Source organism: Choristoneura fumiferana, chromosome 5 (genome assembly GCF_025370935.1).
Source record: "Choristoneura fumiferana chromosome 5, NRCan_CFum_1, whole genome shotgun sequence".
NCBI lineage: Eukaryota > Metazoa > Arthropoda > Insecta > Lepidoptera > Tortricidae > Choristoneura > Choristoneura fumiferana.
The window spans coordinates 12,748,746-12,768,417 of record NC_133476.1 but is presented as its reverse complement, the minus strand read 5'-3'; the positions used below and the strand labels follow the sequence as shown (position 1 = coordinate 12,768,417).

Below are 19,672 nucleotides of genomic sequence, written 5' to 3'. Positions count from 1 at the left end.
AGTTTTGCGTCAGTAAATGAAGATCACGATGTAAGTTTCGGGAACCCCATGGGGATTAATTAAAATACCGGAATTTCACATTGACTGCCAGATCTAATGGTTTACTTAAGCGAAGCCAGCATTATTATTGTTATTATTATAAGCAAAGCCATAGAAAAAAAAGGGTAAAGGTATAGAAAAACCCCACGATTATATAAGGACTAAAAAAAACCGTAAGCCCGCATCACGAGCGCACATGCACTCGAGACTCGACTCACGGAAGCAATCTCATTGAAACTGCACCCTGCAGCCCATTTTATGGGTCGCTGGTGCCGTTAATTAACACAATTTCTTTTCTAGTGTTAGTTATTCCTTTACATAGGTAAAACTAGGCACTAAAGAATTATAAGCAAGTTTTGTAATAAACTAAAAAAAAACGGCGTTTTACTTTTCACAACGTGATAAAATCCGTCTTCTTGAGACAATGTTCGAAATAATTTCTGTTTACCGTCATCAAACGCGCCAATTTAGAGGAAAATGTCAATTACTTACTACCATGATGGTGGAAAATGCTGCATGATTTTTATAGTTTCACGAAATTAACTAACTTGACTTTAAGCTAGCATATAATAAAAGAAGCCTTTCCTGAAATACATTTAAAGGCTCATGAATACGGCTTAAAGTCTATTTTTACCAGCTCTCGTTTTCCGGCAGTGAATCTCTTAAAATGTTGATAAACTCAGGTTTTTTTACCGAAGGTAAATAGTTAAAGTTAAATATGTAGGTATCTATACAGCCGACTTTATCCCACTAATAAAATAAATGCGAAAGTTTGTAAGTCTGTATGTTTGTTTGTTTGTTTGTTACTTTATCACGTCTGATCCGCTGATCTCATGTATATGATCTCATCTATATCGGATAGATGAAATTCGGTATACAGATATGTAGTTTGAGTCCCGGGGAAGGACATAGGATAGTTTTTATCCCGGAAAATTTCATAATTCCAGCGGGATAGTGAAATCAGAATTCTACGCGGACGGAGTCGCGGGTAACAGGCTAGTCTAAACATAAAAATTAACCAAGATAGGTGTCTACCTAAGATCTATCCAAACACGACGGCATATCACTATCTGAACTGAAACTGAATACATATACATAATAATTTTCCTTAGACCCGGTCCAGACGGAGTGTTTTGCGCCCGAGGGTACTCGCGCGTTCCCGAGGTACTAGAGCTACATACATCCCGTCCATTATATACTGTGGTCCAGCTCTCTCGCGCGCTTCCATAGCGAGAGCATCTGGACGGGGTGTATGTATGTAGGTTTGGACTGTGGTTTGGATAGGTATTTTCATCACACTTGCTCGTAAACAGTGTCAAAACATGAAGGCTACCTTGATTGCAACCCCCTAAATAAAACCCTCGACCTTAATGTGCTTGTCATGAAACCCGTGGTCGGTAAATGAGTCATTGCGCGTACACATTTTCTTGTAATGAAGCCCAAGGTCGATAAATGAGTCCGTGCCCGTACTGATGGCGCTGCGCATGGTGCAGCAGCAGGACCACATGCACACGCGGCTCAGGCACATGCTGAGGGAGGGGTAGGGCATGCAGCGCTGCCAACAGCGCAGCCTAAGGTATCGCCAATATTTGGAACAATTATATTTTTGCTTTTAGAAATATTAAATTTTACTCGCAAATGTGTCTAATAGACTCTCGTTCGTAATTCCTTATTTACCGCCCTTAAGACACAATGTACTATTAACTAAATGTAAACAAAACAACGTCAATTGGTGTCATTGAAATTGCCATTAAACTATCTAAACATTTTCATTTCTGCATTGAAATACACTAGTCTAGTTTGTATTACAATGATAAATAAGTAAAATGTTTTAAATCCTTGAATGTACCAAATTTGGCAACTGAAGTTTGTTTACATTTAGTTAAATAGGTACCTATCCAAACCAAGTAGGTATACCGTACCTATGTAGCTCTAGTACCTCAGGAACGCGCGAGTGTCTACGCGCGAGTGCCCTCGCGCGCAAAACGCTCCGTCTGGGCAAGGTCTTATTTAAGTAGTTAGTATGTAAATCCTTCATTATAAAAAATAAAAAACAAATGTAAGTGACAAACGTTGAAATATATGAACAAAGGCGAACTTATCCCTTTATTAAGTGTTCTCGGCTGGTTAACCTATGAGCGAATAAAAAAAGAGGAGCAAGGCGCCACGAGCGTTTTAAAACATGTTATGCAACGTTGTTGTTGATTTTTAGGGTTCCGGAGCCAAAATGGCAAAAACGGAACCCTTATAGTTTCGCCATGTCTGTCTGTGTGTCCGTCCGTCCGCGGATTTGCTCTGGGACTATCAATGCTAGAAAGCTGTAATTTTGCATGGATATTATGTAGACTATGCCGACAAAATGGTACAATAAAAAATTCAAAAAAAACTTTTTTTAGACTCCAATAGACGTAAAGTGGGGGTGATTTTTTTTCTCATCCACCCCTATAGTGTGGGGTATCGTTGGATAGGTCTTTTAAAACCATTAGGGGTTTGCTAAGAATTTCGCAAACAGATCACTGAATCGAAAAGTCGTCTTGGCCACCCCCCAATGGTTTTAAAAGGCCTATTCAACGATACCCCCCACTATAGGGTTAGTCGAGGAAAAAAAATCACCATCACGTCACCTTTACGTCTATGCGAGTTACCCTAAAAAAATGTTTTTCTTTCTATTTGTCGGCGTGACTGATATGTATATTCATGCCAAATTACAGCTTTCTAGTATTAACGGTCGCCGAGCTTAGCCGCGGACGGACAGACAGACATGGCGAAACTATAAGGGTTCCTCCTAGTTGACTACAGAACCCTAAAAAGTTAACTGTCAAAGGGAGGTCATTCAATTTAAAAGCATCCATAAGTGTGCTTTTATGAGCCAGAGTTCTAGACTATTTCCCGGACTTATTATGTATATCATTGTATTCGTGTTCGTGTTCGTGGGCCTTTAATTGACATTAATTGACAAATAAAACTACAGGAGTAGAAAAAAGATGTTAAAAGTTTTTAACAAAAATAACAGTTATTCATATAACTGATATATAACTTCATTATAAAATGCCGTTTAATGTTATTGCCACGGCCACAACAGACATTAACTGTGGTTAGCCGTTACTGTTGTGCTGTGTGCACCACTGCCGGCGATACTGTGCTGTGGTCACCGGTAATTACACAAATAATGTACCAAGTCTATGATACACAAACAGGATTACTGTAAATTTTACAACGCCCGCCTGTGTTATTTAGTTGGTAATCTGATAAAATTGAATCATTATTCTTCAACACTTTACAAATACGTAAGACGATGCAAGATGCAGTCAGTATAAAGAATAAAGATGACGATTATTTACAATCACGCACTTCTAGGGTATGTTTGTACCTAGTTAATGTGTAGTTGTTATGTTAATAATAATGAAAACTCTCTCTCAAGGCCACTCTTGTTAGTAATACTTAACTTGAAATGTGAAGCATTTAAACTTAATAACTGCTGGAACCAAAGTCAGAGTACATTACATAGGTACGATACGAACGTAGGTAATGCAATTAATAAAACTTAACTATGTACATAGCTGAGAGTTTCCCTAGTTGGAACGCAGAAATTTCTCATGCGAATGGTCACGCTAAGCAGTGTAAGAAAAGCAAGTCAAGATATTACCTATGATGATGTGCATAGATTTGAAAACTGTTTATTTCATTATTACCTAAGAGTTTGTTTTTCTAAAATTTATGCAATATCCCTCATATTAATGTTGCAATTTACAAATATTAACATCTACCGAATATTTATTAAATAACAGCATAATTCATAAATAATATGGTATAAGCAGGATAATATAGATAATATTCAACATAATAATAATGATAGTTACATGTTACTTAGTTCCTTAGTTTAATTACTTAGGTAACGTTGTTGTGTATAAATAAATAATTAAAAATATAATAATTAACTGTTGATCACTTTTTGTTCCACGAAACATTTTATAACGACTGATGTATGTTGGTATTACGATCTAAAATTGATGTTAACGCCATGCGGAATTTTTAGTACATAAAGAACAAAATCATATTGTGTCAAATTGGATAATTTTACAGAGACGAAGCATAGTCAATGTTATTTAATGTTCTCATGCTAAAACTAAATTTAATTAAACGCTGGTATAAACAAGAAATCAATGAAGCATAAATCCAATATGTTATGTACTCTTAACTAAGCCCTCAGGATCGCAGATTAATTTGTTTACGTTTTAGTGGTTGACATAATTAGGTTAAGATACAAATTTAAGTTTGGAGCAACACGTCGTTCGTCGTTGTCCGTTCTGGTCCGTAATCCTGGCTGACAGGCAGGCAGTCGGGTGCCGGCCCTGAGACCATCACCTACGGGAAATATTGATCTTATTTGAGCTTGATTAACTCAGACGTTGTCGACGGGCTAATAATACCCCAACTCTGGCACTGGTCCAGGCGAGGCCTTAATGGTACTTCGATCCGCGACAACTCTCAAAGGTGACGCGCTATAATGTTGATTTGTTTGATCTAGCATTGATAAGTTATTCAGCGGCGGATGAATTCCCAAACTCCCTTAATAAAGCTCGGACCAAACATCCTCGGGTATGCTCTGCGTGCTAACCCGCCCTGCGATTATGGGTCCAGTTTAGCCAAAGTTTGTCCCAAAGGGTTTATGCAATATTGAACTAACACTAATTATAAAAACTTCGTCTTAACTTCTAAGAAACCGAATACTTAAAAACTACCTAATTTATTTAATAAACGAGCTTGATCAAGCCTTAACATTAAAATCTCATTTTTAGGGTTCGGTAGCCAAAATGGCAAACTATGCCGACAAAATGTACAAGAAAAAATTAAAAAAAAAATTTTTAGAGTACCTCCCATAGACGTAAAGTGGGGGTGATATTTTTTTTTTCATGCAATCTTGTAGTGTGGGGTCTGGATAGGTATTTTAAAACCATTAGGGGGTTGCTAAAACGATTTTTCGATTCAGTGCAAAATATCAGATTTTTGATTTGTTTGCAAAATATTCAACTTTAAAGTGCAAATTTTCATTAAAATCGAAAATCTTTAAAATCTAAACTGGTGGGTGGAAAAATTTGAAAAAAATCAGAATGGTAGTAAGTATACTTATCAAACTTAAAAGGAAAACTATAACGGTTAAATTTTCTTGAGAATTATTAGTAGTTTAAGAGTAAATAGCAGCCTGAGGTATAAAATATATCCTAAACTTGGAATATTCCAAATCTTGGAAAATACGAAATCCTTATAAAAATATTACTTATTTTTTTCGTAATGGCTCCGGAACCCTATTTCGGGCGTGTCCGACACGCTCTTGGCCGGTTTTTTATTGTTAAAAAAAACTTAATTAGAAATATCCATAAATTACAGTAATTTTCTTAGATAGTTAACTATTTTGTCACTAAACGCTCACAACTTTTCTATGCAATGGCGATGGCGTTATAAGTATCAATCACATAAACTACGTCTGCGAAAAATTAGTTTATCGCTATCCCGTGGAAACTACTTATGCAGTATTCTGGGATAAAAATTGCCGTTGTCCTTTTAAGGATCTTCAGCTATCTCCATACCAAACATCATATAAATCGGTTGGTGTTTTAAGCGTGAGCTAACGCTTTACCACGCTGGTTTTCAACCTGCACCTCTGCCTCTACCTCTGTTTTTAATTTTATCAAGTTATGGGTCAGTAATAATGAGAACACGCTGCAAAAAAAACATTTTGTTGCATCTTGGTTTTATTGAAAAATGCGACAGTTATTACAAAGTTGTTACCATTAAAAACATCAGAGTAAAACTCCAAAGAAATAAGTACATTAATAAAACCAAGATGAGACGAAATTGTGATTTTTAACGGACTTTGAGCTGTGATTCATCATTTTCCGAGTTTTATATATTTAGTTCTAAATAAATAATAATATAAATAGAACAATTCTTCTCTGCCCACATCTAGCCGTTCAGCAGCTTTAGTTTACGACATGCAAGATTGTTTCATACATGTTAGTTTCAGCCAGTTACTACCCATAACATAATAATGGGTTAATGAGAAGTTTATTTATTTATTTTACCACAGGCCTTATGATTGATAAACTCTTTCTGCTTAGTTTGCTGCGGATTTTAAAACTGAAATAATTTATTATGTTTTCGGGATTTTCATTCAAGAAAATAATAATAATATAATTAGATTTTCATTTTTTGCTATAATATTGTAGCTCTTAGAGATCGTTCAGAAACAGCCTAAAGAATTGTCACGTAATCAATAGCCAAGTTTATACAATATTATATATTAGCCTACGCCCGTAATACTTTCTTTCATACATGTCCTATCCTATATCGAAAATACAAACTGAAATATAGATGCATAGAAAAACCAGAAAAATAAGATCAGCGCTGGGAATCGAACCCAGGTCCTCGGCATTCCGTGCCACGTGCTATACCACTACACCATCACTGGACAGTGATACAGACACGAATTTCTCCTATGCACCACATGTCTCAACTTGTTTGTTTTCTTAATTAGTCACTTAGGCAGCGACACTAGCGACATCTATGCTGTAGCCCTCATCGAGAAAATTTCCGCACCCCATTGGAACTAACCGCTCACCAAAAAAAAAATAGAATAAATATTTGGAATTGAAATAACGAATAAAAAAAATCCAAAAACCAATCGTAATGTCCTGTCCTGACAATTACGAATAGGTACAACAAAAAAATCAGCTAAAGCAGCCAAGCCGTTTTAAAGTGAAGATTAGTCTCCGAGATGATTTATATCATAGAATATAATTAATTATATAAATATATATATTAGCATACCACATTATATAACATTACTGACGATATATTAAATATCATAAACTGCGGTTTATCAGTGGCGACGCATCAAAACACTTAAAATATGTTATATAGATCCGATTGTGAGTTCATAGCCATTTACCATAACATAACAATCACTACGCATAATAAACACTACTTTGAAACAAAAATGAAAAACTGGAAAGACTACAGCTCAAGAAAATTATAGTACTTATTAAAATCTTAGACTCGTCACGTGCGAACAGTAGGTATCCGCCTCATTCACACGGAGATCATGCTGATGACATTAAATTAAGTAATTGCCGTCAAGGTTTTGTTAATGAACATAAGAATTTTTACAGACATGCTTTAATTAAAACATAAAATTACAAGATGATACAAGTGTGAATTTGTAGTGTTTAAACGTGCTAAACGATTTAACATTCATAGTTAAATTGCATATGCAGGAGCGCACATGGTACTCAAACTTCTGTCGCGCATAGATGTCGGATTTCATGATTAAATCTGTTCCTTAACGATCATACAATGCATTCACATGCTAAGTGCCGTAAATAACAAATGGTAAATACCAGTAGGGTTGTTGTTCCCGTATCGATGACATTGCCGTTACTCACCTGAAAGCAACAATAGGTAACAAATAAACTCGGCCGTCGGTGGATAATGGTCGGCTACATCTCATAACTTAACAAAGCTAACACCTAGGTACTTAAGGAAAGTGCTAAGTTGTAAAAGTTGTCTCGAGTTGAAATAATATGCAATACCTAAGTACATAAGTATATAAAAGTAAACATTACCTACTGAGACATTATTTAAACCACTTATAAAATCTGGTAATCACTAAATAATGTTTGTCCCAGCATTAAGTGTAAAATAGTATATATTTAGTTGGTTGTGAAATTGTCCATACTCGTAGTGGCTGCTACATTGACACAACATATCACATACGTATTACACGCATTTGAGACAAATGATGCACTTCAGAGTCGGCTTGCATTACGTGGCTACTTGTTATCGAGTCGGATGGGCGAAGCGTCGCGATGGCCGCAAACTGAGCGAGCAATGTTGGCACGCGCCCAAATAATTTTCATACTCTCTCGGGACCGGATAAGTTGCCCTATTCACCTGAATCGAAATACATTTACATTCGACTGCGGTCGTAATTTGCACGAGTACGTAGTCTACCCCCCCACTGGCAAGAACCACCTTGCGTCTAAAATGATAAGTTTTATGTTTACCTCTCTCCTAGTTTACATTAACGTCACGAGTGTAGCATATCTTTTCCATACGTTTGCTCGAAAAATTCACTTTCAATGGATGTATAGGTAAATGGCTCGTAAGTTAATTTTACCACCGCACTAATGCGATTTTTTACAGTATTTTTAATTCTCCATTTTAAAAGTATACAAGCAGAGTTTTAAATGCCAAAAATATAAAATATCGACTTACACGTAGAAAAATTTATAAATTTACAAAACTAAGGGGCTGTTTCACCATCCATTGAAGTTTATTCGAACAAAACAAATAGAGACGGCATCACACCTAACCGCCAGTTAACACTAATCAATGGATGGTGAAACAGCCCCTTAGTAATGAATTTGCAAAATTTATTGTAATTATTATAAACTGTAATTTAATTACCACAGATTTTAATGCTTTCCACCTTTTATTTATTCGAAAAAATCGCAGTGGCTGAACCCGTCGAACCTTTGCCTGATAATTTTAGTTAACCTAATTAAAAACAGAACTTACGCATGCGCATTACGGAGTGTTACGGACGCGCCATTTTTGTAAAGCTTTGCGTATTTTATGTTTGTTTTTTCAATTTTGTGTTATTAATTGCCTATTTTCTCACAAATGTATTGAAAAATGAAAACTTATAACTTGGTAGAATCCTATTTACAACAAATCAATTTGTCAGTGCGATTGTTACTCGCATTTGATCGTTTCGTATTTATTACTTAAGTGCGAAACTAAATATTAGTATCGTCATTAATTCTGAATGATGAACACTTAGTAGTCTTTTACTTCGAAAATACAAACTGAAACATAGATGCACAGAAAAACAAAAAAAAAGACTAACGATGGGAATCGAACCCAGGTCCTCAGCATTCCGTGCTGCGTGACATACCCCTACACCACCACTGGACAGGAGCACAGACACAAATTTCTCCTATGGACCACATTTGTTTGTTTCTTATTTAGTCGCATAGTCGCTTAAGCAGCGACACTAGCGACATCTATGTTTTAGCCCTTATCGCGAAACTTCAACACTCCATCGGAACTAACCGCTGACCCAGACAAGAGATGTCGCTATTAAGCAATCAAATTAAGATTGGTTTTTGGGAGTCTTTTTTTTGTATTTTTTATTTCAACTCCAAATGTTGGTACTTTTTCGGTCATCTCGTAAAATCCATATCGAAAATACAAACTGAAACATAGAAACAACTACAACAAAAACAAAACACCAACAGTAACAAAATTAGGAGTTGAAATAAAAAATACAAAAAAAAGACTCCAAAAACCAATCTTAGTCTTTTACTTCCGCGAATAAACTTATTGACTTTGTGCAGAGTATAAGCTGATTAACAAATTCATGAGAGGTACGTAGTTTTCACGGTACTAAGTACGTAATTGTTTTTCGACTATGAAACTTGGCTGCTACCACGTAGGGTAGTTAATTTGATTAACCTGCCAGAGCCGTAACATAAATTAGTAAATAAGTATTTATTTTAACAATGTTGAGTGCCAGTTTCATTATTATTAACCAAATCAGCTTTTGGGTACTTTGCACGTATTTGCTCGCCGCTTCGTAAACAAAAGATTACCTACTACTTACTTTAAAATAAAATCTCAGATCAGCTTTGTACTCAAACATTATGCTGCTAATCCACATTGTAAATTTGTAGGCCATTTTAGTTTACAGCAGCGGTATATTTTTAAAACTGAATGATTCAGTCAACCCGAGAACAGTCTGAAATAACTGGTATCTTCAGTAAATACAGTTGAAAATCATTAATAAAAAATCATAGTGCGTCAGGCGCGCGCGTAATGAGTTATCACATCACAAGTCGCTCCAATTACACGGGCATCGGCTCGCGGATTGAATGGAGTGAAACAATAATTATAGTAAACAGCGGCGCTTGTAGCTGGCTGCGCTGGCACGGCATACGATCGAACAGGTATTTATTTACCACCAACTCAACTGGTTCGCCTTCAAATGCCAGATGCAACATAGGTTTAGGAAATTTATTTGGCAGTATGTTGGGTGCATGTTTATAATTTCGTTAAACTCTCTATTATTATCTCGTCTATGACAGCGTCTGACAGATAAAGCCACCTAACGAAACGTTATAGAAATTCTGTTCTTGCAGTCTTAACGTGTTAATTCACCCTGCTTTATTACAATAATGTCTTGATAATGTAAAACGAACAACATTAACAAAGTAAACATCGTTAAGTAAGTACCTAATTAATTCGCAGATATTAATGTTTATCTCGATGCAAGCAAACGACCGTTTAAAGTATTTAGGTATATCACATACGATACGGGAATTCATTATACAATTATTTATAAACGATAAAGCCTACTAAACCTACTCTACAGGCAGGATAATACCACGCGGATCATCAAGGTCCATAAGCGTGGAAGCATTCGAAACGCTTCCTTTCACCATTTTGCTTTGAAGCGGCTATGTGGGTGCAATCAACGTTTGCAAGCAGCTAGCTCGGTGCAGTGGGCACGCATGGAGCCGCCACGGGCGCCGCAGCAGCCGCGAACTCGGTGAGCCGCGCTTGATTAATCGCTGCAAACACGCCTATCAGTACTACCCGCATCCGCATACATCAATTAGTTTTAGACAACTACATAAGTTCTGCAAATCAAAGAGAAACAATATCAAAAGACAATACCTAAACTAAAACGTGTTTTTCAGTTGTACCTAATCGAGACGCCACTACATTAATGCCTAAGTCGACCTTCACATCCAGGTGCCATGGATAACACGCGATGCATGAAAGGTAAACAATAGAGCAACCGGAAGGCCCTTAATTCTGATATCTATAACGGCGTATAATCCATTTGAATGACAACACAATCAGATAAATACTCTACTGCCAAGCAGGATTATCGAGAGATTGAAACCGCAACTACGCAAAATAAAGGTTACTCGTTAAATGGGTAGTTAATTATGAAAAGAACAGATAAACTACCCTAACTAACTACACGTTATCGTACATCTCAGTAGTAAGTGTGCCTCTTGTGACTGTGTTAAGCGGTATGGCAGGTGAATCGAGTATCTTAGTTATCACATACATCTTTTTGTGAACGATCTAAGTTGAGAGAACAGATAAAACTGGTGCCAACTTTAGCCCATAGAAGGTGAACTATTCAATCGGAGATTCACTTTAAAAATATAATGGCGGAAAGAAAAACCTAAAAATGCACAGTAACAACAAGCCATTTGGCGGCCAAAATTTGCATCTTGAAATAAACAATAATAATAATAATAATAATATAATAATATCATGGGACACTTCACACCAATTGACCTAGTCCCAAACTAAGCAAAGCTTGTACTATGGATACTAGGCAACGGATAAACATACTTATATAGATAAATACATACTTAAATACATATTAAACATCCAAGACCCGAGAACAAACATTCATGTTATTCACACAAATATCTGCCCCGGCCGGGATTCGAACCCAGGACCTCAAGCTTCGTAGTCAGGTTCTCTAACCACTTAGCCATCTGGTCGTCTAAACGAGAACGACTATTATTGTATAGTGAGGGGAATATTGTAGAGATCAGTAACAAAACCACAATTCGGAGATTGGAAGCAAGTGCAACCAAAAACTGATTTAAAACATTATTCATTACTTTACCAGAAATAAATGTGTCCGATAGATTAAATCTTTGCAACTTCTCATAAGTGACTGCAAATAATATATGTACTTCATACAAAAAAGAAAAAAAAATTGGCTAGATGCACCGGCGAAACTGTCGAAATTCCAAATAGGTACACCAAAGACGCAGATTGAGCGTGTTAGACATTGTCCGCGCCAACAAAAAGAAAGGCAGACTCTGTTTACGAAGAATTAAATAAATATGCATTGTCGGTTAAAATTATCGCAATGGTTTTCCGCCGCACGTGTATGTGAAACACAAACCAGCGGATATTGATACCTTCTATTTGAAAAAGGTTCACTATGATAAGTTTCAGTTCTTATATGAAAGATAAAGCTTCAGGACAAGATGACAGAGATAATAAATCTTTCATTTAACTCAAATTGCCATTGGGTAACGTCATGTAAAAGCAGTCGGGTCGCCGACGATCCTAGCATTTAACCCGATATCTGCGACTACAGCTGGACTGCAGCCAATTTGTACCGAAAACAGAGTTTCGGTAAAGATTATCTAAAATGTTTTATTTATCTCATTTATAATTTATAACCATAAATTAATCGCTGCAAGCATTGACCTCATAATGAAAATATACACATCAAAGCATCTAAACAACAATCACGTTTGAATTGTCTGCCATACGTAGGCTCCTTTCCTTTCCCTATATTTTTTGCCAGTATAACATATATACTGTATACACAGAGAAGAACCGTTGCTACTTATCACACCTCGAAGGTTTAGTAATATTTAATATCAATAAAATGAACTTACTTTTCGAAATAATACTCGCAGTTCAAGTTACGACTGCGGCTGTAAACGAGCCGAGCAGTTAGTGGTTAGCAAGACAAATTGAGTTTAAAAGCTGCTAACAATAATTTGAACTTAACATTCATAGGCTAACCTTTATGCTGAGCGAGTACACCGCAATCTAAACATTTCCCTATCCATTCATTGGATTTGAATGTAAACTAAACGTAAACAATGCAAAAATGGGTCCTCATGCATCAGGACAGCGGAAAAATAACATAGAAGAGTATACCTACGTTTAAATATGTAAAATAAACACAAAAAATGTATCTGTCAAAAATTCAACTTTAAAATTAAAGTGAACTGAGAACTATCTAAAGACGTAACATGTTTGATCACCTTTCTTCTCCTATTGTTGATAAGTGTCCGTCAACGAAAGCGAAAGAGACATTTGCAAGACAAATGAATGCCGGGCGGTGAAATGCTGCTAGTAGTCAAACAACACAAAGAAAGTGGGTGGTCACGTGTTGGTTTCGACGACAACGCTTTAAATAAATATCGAAATAAAATATAGCTTATTACAGCACCGGAATACTCAATGTTTATTTCATAACATTTGCATTCAGCTAGATTAAAACTCCCAAACTGTCTCGTTAGCAAACGTCGAATAGTTTAATAGGTAGCATTTCAATTCCAGAGGAAAGCGCTTAGTTAACTAAAAGTGTAATTTACTGTATTCAAGCGATGAAACCTTGCCATTCTAGAATGAATAATTACGCTTGCAGCTGGTAGCACAAGGACCGGGTACGCGACGGGAATAATAGATAAATCTGGGGTGCACAACTGCACATCCCTAACACAATACAAAGAGGTATTTAAAATCGGAACTGTAATTATTCAGCGGCATGTCGCAGATCTTTGCAAATCTGCTGACACGCTGGCAACCATAAACTGGCTGGTAAAATGAATTTTGTGGGACCACCGCACAGAAAATTATAATTTCGATCTGAGTGACACCTACGCTGAAATCTTAAAATAAAACAAATCTTCGTATTTGAAGTAATGGACTTAATGTAAGTATGAGAAATCTTAATGAAATTTTGATGTTGCACTCGTCTAACTTATGAGATCATCATGTTACAGAAGTAATCCGTTTATGTATAATGCGCAAACAGCTAGATTTATTTATATGATGGTCGAAATTTGCGAAGACCGTATCCGCAGCCGCACTACTTAAGTGGTGTTATTATGAGTACCTACTTGCCAAAAATCTCTCAAAATATCAGTTAAAATAGGGAGGGAACTCGTTCTTTCATTTCACCAAAACGTTTAGTGATTTGATTAAAATCCCTAAACACTTGAAATCGGTTACAATAAATTGAATATAATGAAATAATTCAGGAATCTGTTTTATATATCACCTATGCTTCATTTTTTTTAGCACTAGAAAGAAGTTAAGCGATCTTGACGTGTCTTTTTATTTTAAACACTTTTGAAAAATAAGTCGCAGCAAAATAGTAACAATTAGCAAGGACATATGATGATTTACATGCTTGTGGTATCAACTGTTCTTTTTAAACGTTTTTCAATAAAAAGACTCGTCAAGATTGTTTACCCTTTTTCTAATGCTAAAAAAACGAAGTATAACTATCGAGCAATGAAAAATAAATATATGGTACTGATAATAGACCGCAAGCCGAGTTGAGGGTTCATCGACTACCTAAAACATAATGAAAACATAAGAGTTCCATTCCATTGTATGTCAAAAATGAATATATTTCAAGACAATTGGGAACACATCATTCACCGCATTATGTTGAAATGCAAATGGAAAACGCTAACTTTACTAGGCAACACCAACACAAAGTTTCGGTTCAGATAAACATAGACAGGTATCTGTCTAGGGAAAAAAATATACCGCGAAAACACACACACACACAGCAATTCCAGTAAATTTGTTAACCTGTCTAATAAAATAATCATTCCTACATACTTTATTCATCATTCATTTCGGGTTGTACACAAGTTATGAGGTCTTATACGAGCCTACATTTTACCAGCGACATCTTCCCGTCATTTGGACGTCATATTATAATTTTACCAGATGCTAACCGAGTGTATAACACATATGGTGGATGTTTAATTTTGTATTACGAGTGCGGAAATGATGCTTCTCTAAATAATAAAATAATTCGTAATATTGTAAGAGTTTTAAGAACTCATGATCTCGCACATTTCCATTCAGTTAAATCAAAATATTAAATCGGTACCAACAAACGGAACTACTTAAAATTACAACAAAACAGAAAGGGTTCGCAGATAAGTAAATTTTCAGCTTTCTGCGCAAAGTTCATAATAAGCGAAATAAGTAAGTCATTAACAGCTTCCACAGGGATGGTTGTATTACTTAAGACATTTAAATTAATTTGTAACTTTCACGAAGCGCGTACAACAAAGGAGGCAGCAATTTCAAGAGTATGGCTAGAAACTTACGAAGTTGACTTTACAGTGCCAAAATAATAACAAACTTTCTGAAGTCTCCAAAAAGACACGGTTTCGGATTGACAAACATTAACGATGTAACGGAACAAAGTAGTGTTATTAATTGCCCTTTAGACGATCCTAAGCAGAGTGCTGATGCTGAACATATTGTAATTGCGTAATGAAATGAATATTGTACATTAAGCACATTGACTACATTGGTACTTTACCTAAATGAGCAAAGAATTATGTATCCAAAAAAGACCCAACTCTCCCATGATAGTATACAGTAGAAATGACAAAAATCCTGTTTTTGTTACTAAATAAATAAAAATTATGGGACAATTGCATCATTGACTATCGATTTTTTTATTCTCATTAAATATTCCCAAAAATCTGTTATAATACGTATGTAGATATTAGGTTTGTAAGTTGTACTGTGCCAAGCTGAATTTTAAAAAAAAAGTCGCAATTCTGTCAACGAAACTACGGGCGAACGGTCTGGTTATAAAACACTTTTATGAAAGTTTTACAATGTTCGCAATATTCTTCATATAAAGAACTATACGTCATGGAAAAATGATCTAGTATATATAACGACTAGGTATTGACTGAGTGTTTGTTTAGTCACAATATAAGAACACTTTGGTTTAGTGTAGTGTAGAGACTAGAGTAAGCACGAATTATTGCTTTTTACGTCAGATTGGTGACAGTGAGAAGAGCAACTGCGCCGACGAGCCGTCAAAAGAAATGTGGAAAGAAAACCTATAAAACAAAACCAGTGTTTACTGTGACTAAAGCTATCGTATCTATAGTTCATAGACAGTGAGCATTAATTCAGCTTCCAAAAATAGTAACGCACAAAGAACACGTAAATATGCATTGCCTACCTATGTCTGAATAAATATCTATTCAATACTAATTATAGGTACAGTACCTAATTCAACATTGTTAGGAAACTCCAAAAGCAATGTTACAGATATAAAGCCTAGTTATACAGGTTTGTTGAACAGTAGTAATTGAATATCGGCTGACTCCATTCGCAATCACAATGGGTCACGAGGACACGATAATTGCCCGATTTGACATCAGTCTACTAAGCGATCAGGTAAGGAAATAACTGTACCGAGAATGTTATCCAAGAAAGTCCTTTAGGATATTGTATGATTTTACTTAGAAAAGTATTATTGAGATTTATTAAAAACACTAGCAATTTAAGCAGCGGAGAACAAGGAATGGTACAAAGGTAGGTATTATTTTTAAAAGCAAAAATGGAACCACTATAGGATTACTTTGTTGTCCGTCTGTCTGTCTCTCCGTCCGTTTGTCAAGACTCTTTTTCTCTGGAACTCGAGGAGGTAGATATCAAGTCAAAATCAATATGAAATACTTAAGATGTGCTACCCCTTGGAGCAGTAAAAAAAAACAGTCAGGGTTATCAAAAGATACAATCATTAAAAAAGGTGTTTCCTTACCTCGGGAATCAAACAAAACCTACATATACCTATATGGCATTTACAGTTGTCTTAATAACTTAAAATTTGTTATGAAAGTGGCTCTTTATAGCACAACCAATAAAAAAGTTTTTTTTCTTCATATTTTACGTCCATCTGCCTTTGTCAGTAACCATTTAACTAATATGATCCCACACTACGTGCATTTTGATCCGTACAAACTTTGTACGGAATTCTCGGTACGTAAGTCTGACTTACACTTGGCCGGTTTCCTTTCCTATCCATTAAGCATAGAGCTTTACTGTAAACTGTAAGACAAGAGAAGTCATATAAAAATTGAGCTTTCATAAATAAATAGAATGGAGAGGAATGGTCTTAATGGAAAACGTTGTCGTTGATTAGATTCAATATGACTCGTATGACTTCTTTCTGAACTTTATTTGTTAAATAAGGACATCAATCCCAGTTTCGGCTCCCATTCGTGATTTAGAATAAGTGTATAATGCTAATGCTAAACATGGCATAGCGTTATTCTCAAAGCTAGCGTGTTGTGGCAATGGGTAAAAACGAGCAGGTCATCTTACTTTACCTGCTTTCGTAATCATACCTGCCATTACCTTCGCCTTCAATGTAAAGTGAAACATGACTAATTGTTCTTTGTGAGCAGGTAGACAATCCGAGATGGTGAATTGCCCGTGAACTCGTAAGATACGTTGTAAATTCTTTTTATCCTTGTTAGTGGCATCCCCGCCAGACGTGCGCGTTCACCTTGGAGCTTTTGAACGGGTTCCAGTAATCTGCCCTTCGGGCTCCGCCCGAAATTCGAACAAAGGAACAAAACCATGCGGCTAGGTATTTATTTTAGCAACAGTTTTAAACGCAGGTAGTAGGGAACGGCAGCTCTGCATATCTTATACGAGTTCGCGAGCAGGGTTGCTTTGCTTCCTCTTCGGAATTACAATTTCGTCCTATGGCTGGCTCAGAAATGTATACGAATTAAAATGAAGGTTTAAGGGCCATTGCGTTAAAAGTTCAGTATTGTTTACAAATCTAATGTCGGTACAATAAACCTGAAGCTAAAAGTTTAATAAGTCTTATACTTAATACGTTATACATACGTAAGAATAAGTATTATAATAACAGGCAGAACAGTTATGAGCGTACGCTAACAAATATAAAAAATACTAAAAATAATTTTAGATACAGTTAAGCTCAAAAGTAGCTTATCCTATATGTGGTTACGCTGGAACCGTCATTAATTTATTATAAATAACATTGAAAACTGTCCTAGTATTTTTTCATCACACTTGCTCGTAAACAGTGTCGTAACATGCAGGCTACCTTGGTTGCAACCCCCCAAATAAAACCCTCGACCTTTATGTGCTTCTCATGAAACCCGTGGTCGGTAAATGAGTTTGTTACTGCATGGCGTGCAGGAGCGCGGCGCGCTCACGTCGGGCGCATGGTCAGGCTGGGGTAGGGCTAGGGCGGCGCGGAGGCTGGCGCTGCCAAGAGCGTAGTCAGCGGTATCGGCAATTTTTGAAAAAATATTAGTTTTTCTTTTACAAATATACAATTTTACTCGCAAATGTGATGAAAAACATTGTATGTCGCACGGGCGGTACTAGAATTACGAACATCGACTCATTAAATATTTATTACGAACGAGAGTCTATTATTCTAATAGACTCTCGTTCGTAATTCCTTGTTTATCGCCCTTAAGACACAATGTACTATTGTTTAGGTACTGCGTCAAAGTACAGGTTCGGCTACTGTTGAGCTTGACTGGATGTCATTAAAATTAAAGAGATTTCTTAGCTGCCATAAAATTAAAATAACAACATAAACACACACTTTGAGGGTTCTTCAAAACTAAACTGAAACGCGTTATTCAAAACGGATCGTCTGTCGTCTTTTTAGGGTTCCGTACCTAAAAAAGGATAAACGGAACCCTTATAGGATCACTTTGTTGTCCGCCTGTCTGTCCGTCTGTCTGTCAAGACCTTTTTCTCCGGAACGCGTGGAGGCATCAAGTTGAAATTAACAGCTAATACATGTCTGCGGCCCCTTGAAGCTGTAAAAATATAAAGCTTCTACATTAACGCAATTAACGCGTTATTTATCAAACATTTCGCAGTAGAATCAAAACCCATAGGGTAGTCAGGCGCGGATTCAACCCCTTAAAAAAAGATTGTGGTCACACACAGTCACCCGAAAATCGGTTAAGTGCGAGTCGGAGTACGAACTCACTCATTAACAATCATGGATTAATGGATTAATGTCTCATAAACGACTTTTGGATTTGATTATTTATTTTTCCCGCAGACGTCCAAGATACAGGCTCAGCCTAGTTTGGAGTCTGATGGATATTTCTCTTGTATTGGCTATGTTTATTTAAATAAAGTATTTTGTATTTGTATTTTTGTCGCGCATCAAAACATTGGCCTATCGGTCTCAATAAACCGTAAAAGGTGTCGTCACCAGTCTATTAGGGTTGTGGGCATGCCCATGGTGCCCACAACAGTGGATCCGCCCTCGAGGGTACTTCCCGAAGACCTAGACTAGAATCATGAAATTTGGCAAAAAGAAAGGTCTTATACGGCACAAGTAAAGGAAAAATAAACCTGAAAATCGCTAATTTGTTGTTCTATCACAAAAAAAAAAATTATTTCATTCAAAAGCGATGGTTTATTTCGACACTGCTTAGGATCAAGGTGGCGTAGTGATATACGCGTGGACTTTTTTTTTATTTTGTATTTGTATTTTCTATTTTTGATCAAGAATCGGATAGAACGGGAAAAATCCTCGAGACTCCATCAACGGATCTATTTACATGAAAATTTGTACGGAACCCTCGGTGCGCAAGTCCGACTCGCACTTGACTGGTTCTTGTTTGTTGGCTGAATATGAAGCACATCAAAATACTCGTAGCTTTACAGCATTCATTCAATTTAGCAATAAAGATCCCAGGAGGAATGGAGCAGTTGAAGGGATACACTTATACCTATTATGCCGAAAATAAATTCTTTGACAATGAAGTGTACTGTTTCTACACAAAATCTTTAGAAACTTCAGATTGTTTTCAAGAAAAATATTGGTGTATGATATTCATTTTTGAACCATCAAGCATTTCGTTTAAATATCTGTACCTACTCGTAGGTATTACCACAGAATAACTAATAGTACTACCGTACAGAAGGGACTCGAACAAAAGTC

General features: G+C 36.3%; 1 protein-coding gene across 6 annotated transcripts in view; it reads right to left on the bottom strand.

Moving 5' to 3' along the window:
• Rbfox1 (RNA-binding Fox protein 1) overlaps positions 1 to 19,672 on the bottom strand; it is a 100,092-nt gene that overhangs the window by 35,214 nt on the left and 45,206 nt on the right. For 4 of the 6 annotated variants that reach the window (XM_074087995.1, XM_074087996.1, XM_074087991.1 and 1 more), the window contains exon 2: positions 7,437 to 7,481. The exons of the other annotated variants lie outside the window; for them this stretch is intronic. In XM_074087995.1, coding sequence (XP_073944096.1) covers positions 7,437 to 7,481 — 45 coding nt within the window. The remainder of the gene's footprint in view (positions 1 to 7,436; positions 7,482 to 19,672) is intronic. 6 annotated transcript variants of the gene reach the window in all.